General features: G+C 34.6%; 3 protein-coding genes across 6 annotated transcripts; 1 reads left to right on the top strand and 2 right to left on the bottom strand.

The window, feature by feature from the left end:
• Positions 1-213: 213 nt before the first annotated feature.
• On the bottom strand, positions 214-2,062 carry LOC105796438 (ras-related protein RABA5e). Its single transcript, XM_012626154.2, has 2 exons — positions 1,549-2,062; positions 214-682 (listed from the first exon to the last, which is right to left on the bottom strand). Exons 1-2 carry the CDS (start codon positions 1,877-1,879, stop codon positions 366-368), a joined length of 648 nt encoding a protein of 215 aa, XP_012481608.1. The 5' UTR covers positions 1,880-2,062; the 3' UTR covers positions 214-365.
• Positions 2,063-4,068: 2,006 nt separating this feature from the next.
• Positions 4,069-8,646, top strand: LOC105796436 (uncharacterized). 4 transcript variants are annotated; one of them, XM_012626153.2, is made up of 11 exons: positions 4,069-4,446; positions 4,596-4,755; positions 5,454-5,515; positions 5,632-5,791; positions 5,881-6,001; positions 6,110-6,191; positions 6,279-6,382; positions 6,477-6,555; positions 6,653-6,703; positions 6,783-6,903; positions 8,524-8,646. In XM_012626153.2, the coding sequence occupies exons 1-10, from the start codon at positions 4,150-4,152 to the stop codon at positions 6,864-6,866; spliced, it is 1,200 nt and encodes a 399-aa protein (XP_012481607.1). In that variant the 5' UTR covers positions 4,069-4,149; the 3' UTR covers positions 6,867-6,903; positions 8,524-8,646. The 4 variants fall into 4 exon arrangements, with proteins under 4 accessions (XP_012481607.1, XP_052483871.1, XP_052483870.1 ...); XM_052627911.1 differs by lacking the exon at positions 8,524-8,646 and adding an exon at positions 8,335-8,482; XM_052627910.1 differs by lacking the exon at positions 8,524-8,646 and adding an exon at positions 7,321-7,682.
• LOC105795584 (wall-associated receptor kinase-like 1) lies at positions 8,336-11,720 on the bottom strand. The gene is made up of 4 exons (XM_052627909.1): positions 10,884-11,720; positions 9,964-10,794; positions 9,707-9,874; positions 8,336-9,537 (listed from the first exon to the last, which is right to left on the bottom strand). The coding sequence occupies exons 1-4, from the start codon at positions 11,581-11,583 to the stop codon at positions 8,336-8,338; spliced, it is 2,901 nt and encodes a 966-aa protein (XP_052483869.1). The 5' UTR covers positions 11,584-11,720.

The following is an 11,720-nucleotide window of genomic DNA, read 5'->3' as shown; positions in this document are numbered from 1 at the left end:
TCCAGTCCCCAAAAATTTTTTTTGACTTCTCCCCTGCCCCGCAAGTCGTATTTCTAGATCTGCCATTGCACATGTCACTGTTTGATTATTCTGTCAGCCACGCCAATTTTTAAGAGTACAAATGTATGAAAATTTTAACAAAAAGGACCAATTTATTCTTTTGATCTAACATATAAGAACTAATTTATCTATTTTCTAAGTAGAGGGACAAAATACAATTTAACTCTAGAATAGAACTCCATTATACTTTTAGTAATTCAAAACCAAAAGTTTTCAAATTCCATTATATAACAAAGTTAATGCAAGGCAAAAAGACAGTAATATTAGAAAACCCTTTTGATATTGCAATGGAAAGAAACATAAAACTATGAAGAACAACATGCGTACTTGGTCTTAGATTGCTTCAACTCATCATCATTCACTAGGCTTACCCTATTAACACTTAACCTGGCTTTGTACGAATCCGAACTCAACACTTTCCGGCTCACATTGTTATAGATCTCTCGGATAACGATCTCGAACGCAGTCCAGACATTGGTCGAATCGAGCGCAGACGTCTCGATGAAGAACAACCCTTCGGATTCTGCCAAGCTTTTACCTTCATCTAAGCTCACTTCCCGTGTGTTTTCCAAATCGCATTTGTTCCCTACCAGCATCTTTGCCACTGTTGTATCCGAATGTGCTGCAAATTTTGATTCGTGATAAACAATTTGAAATAACGTATAAAAATCCAAAAGAAGCATGGCTTATGCTATCAGTAGCAATAAAATTTGTTCCACAGAGGTTACAAATAAAAAATTGGGTAAATACGTAATATTTTTTCGCCACTCAATTATAAAAAATTACAAAACAGTCACTGGATTATTTGATTTTATCTTCTTTTTATCACCAACTATAAAATGATTAACAAAAACAGTTTTTAAATTGACATACTAGCAAATTTAATCCTCAATATTTATACATTATGTCAACTTAATTTTGATTTTAAAAATTAATTTTTAACATTTATATATTGTGTAATTTGATTTTTTATAGTTTTATTTTTCTATGTGACATTTTAATCGAAAATGAAAAAAAAATACACCAGTACAAAATTTAATATTAATATTTAAAACTGTACTTTTAACTTGACTCAAACTTTACTAGGTACCTGGTAGAAACGAAGATAGTGTACAATATTATTATTATTTTTAAATAATTTCATTATAGATTCTTATTATATCTGGTTTTTAATATAATATTTAAAATTATTCATAATTTTTATCTAATTTATGAAAGATAATACATTTCAGAATCCATATATTCTACGTTAACAATAATATCTATGTTAATTGAGTTAAATTATTACCCTTGTTTTTCAGATTGTACTTCAACTATATTTTAAGAAGAAAGAAAGCAAACAAATGAAAATCAGATACTGTTGTTTCAAGAGGTTGAAATCCCAACCATGCAATTCCGAGCATAAAACCAACAAGAAAAAAAAAAAAAACTTTCTCAGTAACCCAAAAACCAGAACAAGAGCCAGAAGAAGAAAGAAGAAGCACTTACAGTTAAGCTCATCAAGCCACCGAGCAACGTTATCGAACGTAGCTCTTCGGCTAATATCATAAACCAACAAAGCACCGAAAGCACCCCTGTAATAAGCCGAAGTTACAGCACGGAAACGTTCTTGGCCCGCAGTGTCCCAAATCTGAGCTTTAACTTCTTTTCCGTCGATTTCAACGCTCTGGGTTTGAAACTCAACTCCAATGGTTGCTTTTGAGTGAGCGTTGAACTCGTTTCGTGCGAATCGAGAAAGGAGGTTGGATTTACCGACGGCTGAATCTCCTATTATCACTATTTTGAATAAGTACTCTTCCACTGTTTCATCGTCTGACATTTTTTTTGGCTTGCTTTCTGGCTATGGGTGGTTTTTTTTTTCTCTTTGGGATTGTTTGGGTGGTGGGAAAATGAATGAAATAGGATTTAACGTGAAAGTAAACAGGGGAGGGAAGAAGGAAGAGGAGAAAGTTGCAGACACCAACGGTGGACCTGGTTCTGTAATGGGGAGTTAATTACTAAGCCCACGCGCTTGTTATGTTTTCTTTTTTAAATTTTGAAAATATAACTCTTTTCATAATTTTCAATTTTTCCATCACATTATTACTTTTTAGTACATTTATACATATTTTATCAATAGTTTCTTCCTTTTAACTCCCTCCTCTTTTCATACATTATAAAATTTAATTCTTATTTTTATTTATTTTTAGATTTAAAAATGTAAGTCCAATGATTAATACAGTTAAAATTATGTTAGGTTTTTTTTTTATATTTTAAACGAGTCTATTTATCCTGTATGGTTTGCTTTTCTTTGTCATTATGGCCCTATTATTTTTTTTGGATCACCTCGATCCTCAACCTTCAAAATTTAAATAAATTATTTCTCTTTGGGTAGAAAAATTGATTGAAATGCAAAAATTTTAATGGTAGCGATGTGATAACCCACGTAACAATTTGTGTATACTTAATAAAAATTCAAAAAAAATACATAAAATTAATAAAAGTTTCAATTATCTACGGTAGTAATGAAGTACACATGAATTTTCATGCAAACTGTCACGCCAACAACAATTTAATTAACTATTTGTCCAAAGAAAAAAATGACTAAAATTTGAAGGATGAAGATTAAAATAACAAAAGAAATAAATATTAAAGGCTAAATTTATTATTAAAAGTTGTGTCAAAAATAAAATGTGCTTATTTTGATGTAAATTAAATATAAAAACAATTCATAAATTTTCTAAAAATATAAAAATATTTAAATGAAAATGAAAAATCTCCACAATTTTTGTTTTTTAATGTTTGTATGAATATTAATTTATGGCATATATAGATTTGAAGAATAGAAAATGATGTAAACATTAGTGGGCACCGCAAGTGGAAAGATGAAGCGCGTGGGGGAAAATAAAGCTTTCCTTGATAAAATTGTAACGGATGTAAGAAAAAATGGCAGTTGAGACGCGCGTCGCTATAAAATCCAAGCAAAGCATTCACTTTAGAATTGAATGAGATTGCAAGAGAGCAAACCTCCCCTCGTCTTAACCATTACCAATTGACCTTGCCAACCAAATCTCATAAAACCTAATCAATTTAGTATCAATGCACTTTTTTATTTTCAATTTTAGAATGTATTAATATTTGTTGATTGATTTTTAGCTCGATTGATTTAGACATTATTGTTAATACAGGAGTACGTGGATTTGAGTGTGCTAAAACACATTATCCTCCTATTTATGAGTTAAGGAGGGGCTATGAGTACTTCTAGGCATTATGTTTACCTATAACTCCTCTCCAACCCATAAATAAGAGGATAATGCGCTTGAAAGCATTTAAATCCACGTCTTTCTATATTGATAATAATGATCATGCCAATCGAGCTATAGGAGTGGTACTTGAATTTATACTCCGTGACACTGATGATAAATTCGATGATGACACATGACAACTTATAAATTACATAATATATAAAATTAATATAATATAATATATTATAAACTTAGAAAACAAGCTAATCCATGTTTAAGTTTTGAAGGTTAAGTAGAGTTAATTTTTTTGCCCAAACATATTTTTTGGGCTTAATATTTATGCCTAATTTTTTTTAAATTTTCGACAAACCTTTGAATTTGGATAAATAACTCAACATTTGAACATGTCTACTTTTATGTATCCTTTCAAGTTTATCAAAATTTTAAAATAAATAAATATTTTAAAACAAGTCAAATAAACTCAAAATTTAAGGTTGAATAATATTAAACATTTTAAAATTTAATTTTATTCAAATATTCAAAGATTCTAAACATGTACGAATTACTCGAACAAGTAAAAGCTTATTAAAAGGGCAAATAATTCAAGTCATATCAAAACCAGTAACAAGTACAATGAATGGTGCAATGGGAATTGAGGTAGCCAAACATGGCATGATCAAAGAGGGGGGACCAATGGTAAAAACAAATAGATTTCGAGAGGTAAACAGATGTGTGGGCATAGAAATGACACATAGCTTTCTAAAAACTGACCAGACACACCTTCCCAACTTGAATCAAATGTACAAAAATCATCATCCAATCTTCTTCTCCAACCCATATTTTCCCTTACCACCTTTTTCCCACAATGCCTGTATCCACTGCAACACTTGGCTCAGTTTCTTTCCTTTCTCAGCTCTTCAATCCCGATGTTTCCTCATTATCTTGTTTCGTACACCACACAAAGCTCTCCACTTTATACTCCAAACCTTCCCTTCTCAGAAAGCCTTCATCGTCATCATTATATCATCTTAAAGTCTCTGCTTCATCTGCTTCAGCTAATCCCAAGACTGATAACTCCCAACAAGCTGAAGCTGCTGTTACTGCTATTCTTGACAACTCTGTATCCACTGATGAGCTTAAACCAGCACCAGCACCAGCACGGGTGTGTTTTGTTTTTCCCCTTTTTTTTTAATGAGTTTTTCATTTTTATTCAACTTATGATAATGGGGGATGTATTTTTTTGGTTGTTCAAGTTCAGTGCTTTAATACTTTGTATATACAATCTAATACTTAGTTCCTGCAAAGAAGTAGAGGTCTGCTGATTGGAAGGCAGCTAGGGCATATTTGCACAGTGGGTTCATCTATGGAGGTAGAGTTGAAGGATTTAATGGTGGTGGTTTGCTGGTTCGCTTTTATTCGCTTGTGGGTTTCCTTCCTTTTCCTCAATTGAGTCCTTCACATTCTTGTAAAGGTACTGTTTTAATTGTGGATTTGCTCTCAATTTGGTTATGTATTTTGAAATTTGAAGTCTCAAATTTCCCAGTCTTTTTGACATTTTGAATATAGGTTAAGTAACATAGGAAAAAGGGTAAATTGCATACTTGCAAATGTGGATTATGGAATTGAGAAATGTTTGTTCTTACTTTCTAGTAGAATATCATATGTTGGGATGTTTTAGTAGACTGATTTGTATGCTTTAATTGAACATGTGATTTGTATGCTTGTTGGTTTTAAATACTTAGATTCGAGTCTCGTCATGTGCATGCATATGTCACGAGTGAGTTTTGTCTGGTTTTTTTCAATTCTTTATTGACCGTGCTTTGTATTAGTTTGATTCTACAGTATTAAATCTTTTGTTTGTACAAATGAGGCCCCAATCTAGGATACGGAAGGGGCTCAAATCCCACACAATGTTTCCTTGTAAGAGTGATTGCATGAATTAACTGAATTAAACTTGAGGTTCAAATACCTTTTATCCCTTGGCATAGATTTAAGATTGAATTTCTATGAAATCAAGTAATTTCCAGTCCTTTTGCCTTCTTAGCCTTTGTGCATGGACTTAAATGCAAAGAATATCTCAAGATTTTCTTTTTTTATATTTTCAGTCCTTTTTATGATAGCACTGAAACCTAATCTATTACCATTTTTTTATGACAATATATGATGTAGAACCCAACAAAACTATCCATCAGATTGCCAAAGGTTTGGTTGGTTCAATTCTTTCAGTGAAGGTATTGAGTTTGTCTTTTATTTCAAATTTAATCTTTGCAATGTTAATGTTCTTCTTTCATTTCATAAAACATCCCTTCGATTTTAGTAATTCAAGTACTTCATCTTATTACTTTAGGTAATCCAAGCAGAAGAAGAGAGCAGGAAATTGATATTCTCGGAAAAGGAAGCTGTATGGACAAAGTTTTCTACACAAATTAATGTAGGCGATGTTTTTGAAGGAAAGGTCGGTTCTGTTGAGGATTATGGTGCCTTTGTTCACTTACGCTTCCCAGATGGTATTTTTGGTCTTTGATTTGTCTAGCTCTAGTTTCTCCATTCCATTTCTGCATTTTGTGAACCTTATTATCGTATAATTCTGATGCAGGACTTTATCATCTCACCGGACTAGTTCATGTCTCAGAGGTTTCTTGGGATTTAGTTCAAGATGTTCGAGACATCTTGACTGAGGGGGATGATGTTAGAGTGAAGGTTGTTAATATTGATCGGTGAGTTCGTGCAGCTTCTAGTGTTAACTACATTGTTGAATGAACATTCAGGCATGCGTATGAGAGAATATGATATTCCAAGGATGTTATTGTTGCGATTTTATGCAGGGGCAAGTCGAGGTTAACTCTATCAATCAAACAGTTGGAGGAGGATCCACTGTTGGAAACATTGGATAAAGTGATCCCTCAGGTTCGTGATTTGAACCTATAATTGATAATCTTCAACTTGAATTTTAGTTTCAATTCCATTGAGAATAAATGGGTTTAAACTTCTCAGGATGGTTCAGCCGATTCTGATTCCTTGACTACAAGCAATAGTAGTACCATTGAACCGCTTCCAGGGCTTGACGCAATATTTAAAGAGCTTCTGCAGGAAGACGGGTATGCTTTCGTTTCCTTTATTGGATTGTTTTTTACAAAATCAAAATCTTCATTAATGTTGTTTCATTTCTGTAATATTCATGTTCTTAACCAGTATAAATGATGTACGTATTAGTCGACAAGGGTTCGAAAAACGGGTAGTCTCTCAAGATTTGCAGCTTTGGCTTTCAAATGTAAGTTACTCTGTTCTTGATCATACATGAATACTTTTAAGAAAAATGAAAGTCCTGATAATATAATATCGTTAATTTTTCGATCATCCGGTTGCAGGCACCACCTAGTGACAATATGTTCACCCTCCTAGCTCGTGCAGGAAGACAGGTAAATCCGTCGTGTGATCATTTCGGTTCTTTCGTGTCGAACTTTTTCGCGTTTTAATCTGATTTTATTTCAAGTTCAGGTTCAGGAGATTCAACTGGCAACATCCCTTGATCAAGAAGGTATCAAAAAGGCTTTACAGCGAGTACTGGAACGTGTTCCTTGATTCTAATTTTCACTGCGACTGCTGTTTATCATTTCAGGTTATTTATCCAGTTTTTATAATTTTTTTTTAATCTTGTAATCTTGTTTTCCACTTTAATGTTTATTTTGTACAAAAAGTTATAGGAGTGGAGTACATACTCTAATCTATATGTGTTAATAGTTTATATCATAAACATTGATCCACATTCTTGGTGTTTATTTTGTTTAAAAATTAAAAGATTTAATTTACCCCCCAAAAAAAAAGAATTTAGTGCAGAGATTCGTTTACACCGGTATAAAACTTAAGTGATTTTACACTAATTCTTAACCTTTTATACTATTAGTATTGTAACAATCCACTTAAGTTACGGAAAATTTTACACTAGCGTAATTGGATATTTCTCTTATATTATAATTTGATTTTTGTCACCAACAAGTGTTGGATGTAATAATAAGACACATTATACTTTTAATAGGAGACTCGGGTTTGAACCATAGATGACATTGTCGGGAGGGATAACCACGAACCGCGAAAGGATTGGTCTCTATGGACTGTAAAACGGACTTGGAGGATACCTTGAATATATAGAAAAATAATTATTGTTGAGGGGAGGGCAATTTCTGTCGGAGAAGTTTTCAAAATGTCATTTGTTTGAGAGTCGATGGACCACTCAATGGGTTTATATTATCCTCAGTCAGGGTTTTTTTCTTTTTCGACTTTGTGGATAGCACGAACGTTTGAGGTGGCAGATTCACAGAACATGAACGTCTCATAGGATTGTACATGGCACACGGTCACTTGCCAAGTAAGCGTGAGGATTTATGCTACCACTTGATGTTGCTCACATTTACTTGGCAAGTGATTGTGCGCCACGCACTTTTGCTCTGTGAACTCGCCTCTTCAATCAATTGGGCTCTTCGCAAAGTCGGAAGTCAAATCTTGATTAAGGCAATATCAACCTATTAAAGGGTTTGTTAGCCCTCAATGAACGATATTTCGGAAACTTCTTTAGAAAGAGTTGACCTCCCTTAATAGTATATTAAATATAAATTTCAAAAGTAAAACAGCTTAGAAATATAAATCAACCTCATATTTAAATATAGTTTCAAAAAGAGAGAGTAAAATACTAGTCTATTTACATGTTGAATCTAGGCAGCTTGGGGCTTGCAAACACAAGGTGAATTATGAAGGCATTGAAACTTGTGTTTTGAGACGTTTTTCAATGCTTAAGTCCCTAAGAATTAGATGAGAGCCAAACAAAAAAGAAAGAACAGTAATAAAGCGGTAAAATAAATCTTTTAAGAGATGGTTATACCTCTTTCCTTGAAATTGTCCATTCCTTGAGCTACTGAGAGTGCATAGTCTTTTCTTGAGTGGGTGAGACGTCCAACGTCATTAACTTGACAAGGTCCTCCCCAAGGACTCCACTTTCTTTGCCTTGCTTTCTGCTTTCTCTCGACGCTTATTGGGTTGCGATGTTTACTTGCAGTTCAAAGTGTCACACTGTGATAAGTTACACTATCGTTTGTAATTGAACTAGACGTTGAACAAGAAGCAATATCCGAAGCTTCGATCATGTCATCTATATCAGAATCTTCATAGGCATTTTGTTCAATGACATTAGCTTCCTTCAACGATCTGATCTGTTCTAGTTCCATTGCAACTTTTGTCATTGTAGGTCTTTTCTTTCCATTGAGATTCAAGCATCTTTTTGCTAGCTTAGCCACCGCTACAATTTCTTCTTTTGCATTACCATTCATTACCAATGGATCAACAACGTTGAGTAAGGCATTCTCCTCCATTGAGAGTAGAAAAAAGTTTGCCAAGCTTCTCACCACTTCCTCTGATTCACTTGAAGAGATGGGTTTTTGTCCTGTTATAAGTTCAACAAGAACAACTCCAAAACTATACACATCACTCTTTTCTGTGAACTGGTTTGATCGAAAATACTCTGGATCCAGATATCCGAAAGTTCCTTGTACTCGAGTGGTTACATGAGTTTGCTCAAGCGCAACTGATATTGAAGTTCCGAAATCCGAAACTTTTGCATTGTATTTATCATCCAATAGTATGTTGCTAGATTTGATGTCTCGATGATAAATAGGGACAGAAGCAGCTGAATGCAAGTAGGATAAAGCATTTGCAGTTGCAATTGCAATTCGTAAGCGTATTTCCCAAGTCAATGGGAACTCTTCATTTGGCCTATGTAGGAGGTCATATAGTGTCCCATTCGGGATGAACTCGTACACCAACAAAGGGATTTTGGTCTCTAGGCAACATCCTAAAAGCTTAACCACATTTCTATGGTTAATTTGTGATAAAATTATCACCTCATTAATGAACTGTTTAAGCTTCTTATCATCTAATACCTTCTCTTCAACCAATTTAGACTTTTTAATAGCCACAATGTTGCCATCTGTCAACATTCCTTTATAAACAGTCCCTTGACCGCCTTGACCAAGAATTCGATTCTCGTTATAATAATCCGTCGCCTTTTCCAACTCCTTTGAAGTAAAAACTTTAATTTTCTCAACCTTACCTTCATTGTTGGACAATTGTTGTTGCAGTAGTAAGCCTCCATTTCTTTTAAAGTATTTCTGCTTCAGCTTGGTATTGTTTCTTCTTTTCAGAAGTTTGTGCGAATGCCATGCACCAAGTAGCACAAATATTGTCCCAATACTAGCTCCGCAACCTGTATTGTATGAAAGACATTACTTATTACTGCAATAGAGTAAATAAATAAAAAGACAAAGCATATATATATAGGTGTATTAATATGATTCATACTTTCTGCCAATAAGTGAATTATCATTAACTAAACGACAACAAATTGGTAAAAAGAAAGTAAATTTAATGCATACCTACGATGATGGGCAAAATTTGAGATCTTTTAGGGTCTTTTGTGGATTTGCATATATCATCGATGTATTCATATCCTGCTGGACATGATGACGAACAATTGTTGCCTTGAGTATTCAAACAAAGCATATGACAGTATTTATATTTTAAATCGTCACATTTGCCTGATTCTGTCATTTATAAAATGGATAAAATTGAGTTAGATCTGTGCATGTTATTTGGAAAGGTCAAGTGCAAAAACATATGATTAATACAATACCTTGGCATACATCATCAGAATCACCATAGGAATCCAAATGGCAAACACATAGATGTGTTTCGCTCAAGCTTGCCCAACAGTATGCACCATCAGAGCGACACGAGATGTTTGAACCTTCTCTCAACTCACACAGCCCACGTTTATGTGTGCCCCATAGCAGTGTTGTGGGGAAGTATGACCGAGACTGCTTACTTGTGTCATTGCGGTTTGTAATTATTCTCTCTAGTGAATCCGGGTAACGTTGATCAACAATGAAAGCAGATCCACATAATCTATTGTTTTCATTACTAGGATAAATCTGTGTCACGTTTGCAGCAAAGGAACTGAGATTCGGAGGAATATCTCTAGAGCACATAGCTTCGGAAGTCATGTTGTCACAATGTGGTTGAGCACACCAATTAATAGGATAATCATCCGTTGGACTACGAAGAAAAGCCGCCAAACTATCGCAACCTACAGAAACAAATCTGTTGAAGACATCTGAGAAGAGAAAGGGGGTGCCTGTTAGGTTGACACCAACCACATTAGTTTCTCTGAGACAATTGGTATAAACTACCGAATAGTTGACGAGAACTATGCCTTCGGAAAATGACACATCCAATAATTGCAGATTGATGCTACTTATGAAAGGCCTTGATCCATCACTTGTTTCCTTGCAAGTTACTCTGAACCAGTTACTCATGTAACATCCCACTTCAATGCCGAATGGGAATGGAATACCAATATTCCCACATCTTTCAATGCATCCATACTTGTAATTTAAAGGTATAGTTGGTGATTGAACTGGAGGAGGTGGATTTTCAGCTGGTTTTAATTTTTGGCATATCGCAGCTGCATGCGAAAACAAAAGCACCAATTAATATATAACATTTTTAATAAACGGAGAAGTCATTAGCGACAAGATGATAGTAAGTGCTGACCTCCCAAATTGCATATGACGGAATACCACATCAGCGTTGCAGGAACATGCGTCGTATTAATACTTATATTGTAGGGAAATTGAGGATCTACATCTGATGATTTCAACCGACTAGAATCAAATATGAAAGCAGATGTACATCTCTTGCTCCCAGGATTAGAGAACTCTATATCTGTAATGTTTGTTGTATAGGAAACAAGATTATCAGAAATATTGGCTTGACAGCCACCTAATTTAGAAGTCAGGTCGCCACATCTTCGTTGTAGGCAGACAGTGATTGCATCGGCAGCTTGATTATTGAGATATACAATATTGCCGCAACCTACTGACCCGAATACGTTGTATTCAGTTGAGAAGAAAAACGGACTGTCTGCAAGGTCCACGCTTGAAGAAGCCGTGGTACCGTTGTTTCCTTTATCACCGCAATTTAGGTAACTTACCGGATTGTTGACGGATACGGCGTTTTCAACCGGTTGAAATTTACCAAGTAACTCCAGATTGATGCGACTGATGAAAGGTTTTGGCCCATTAACGGTTTGGTTGCAAGTGACTCTAAACCACGAATTGTTATAGCAACCAGTTTTGATTCCAAATGGCAACGGAATTGCAACATTCCCACATGTCTCATGACAATCAGAATTGGCTGCTCCGATTAGCCACGAAAGCTGCAGGATGAAGAAAAACACCAAGCTAGCGCCCATTCTCTCTTAATTTCTCCCACCACCTGTTGTTAATGAAGATTTTGTTGGATCAATAAGTCGATAATCATAGTCGGGGGGAAACTGGAGTGGATCAAATTGAAGGTTCAAAGAAATTTCTTAGCTCTGACGAGGTTACT

Source organism: Gossypium raimondii, chromosome 3 (assembly GCF_025698545.1).
Source record: "Gossypium raimondii isolate GPD5lz chromosome 3, ASM2569854v1, whole genome shotgun sequence".
In the NCBI taxonomy this organism is placed as follows: domain Eukaryota; kingdom Viridiplantae; phylum Streptophyta; class Magnoliopsida; order Malvales; family Malvaceae; genus Gossypium; species Gossypium raimondii.
This window is presented reverse-complemented; position numbering and strand designations above follow the sequence as displayed.

Coding starts and splice junctions, on each gene's coding strand:
- LOC105796438 (XM_012626154.2), bottom strand. CDS start 1,879: ATGTCAGACGATGAAACAGTGGAAGAGTACTTATTCAAAATAGTGATA. Junction 683..1,548: donor GTGGCTTGATGAGCTTAACT/GTAAGTGCTTCT, acceptor CAAAATTTGCAG/CACATTCGGATACAACAGTG.
- LOC105796436 (XM_012626153.2), top strand. CDS start 4,150: ATGCCTGTATCCACTGCAACACTTGGCTCAGTTTCTTTCCTTTCTCAG. Junction 4,447..4,595: donor CAGCACCAGCACCAGCACGG/GTGTGTTTTGTT, acceptor GCAAAGAAGTAG/AGGTCTGCTGATTGGAAGGC. Junction 6,002..6,109: donor AAGGTTGTTAATATTGATCG/GTGAGTTCGTGC, acceptor GATTTTATGCAG/GGGCAAGTCGAGGTTAACTC.
- LOC105795584 (XM_052627909.1), bottom strand. CDS start 11,583: ATGGGCGCTAGCTTGGTGTTTTTCTTCATCCTGCAGCTTTCGTGGCTA. Junction 10,795..10,883: donor CGTCATATGCAATTTGGGAG/GTCAGCACTTAC, acceptor TTTCGCATGCAG/CTGCGATATGCCAAAAATTA. Junction 9,875..9,963: donor TTCTGATGATGTATGCCAAG/GTATTGTATTAA, acceptor TATAAATGACAG/AATCAGGCAAATGTGACGAT.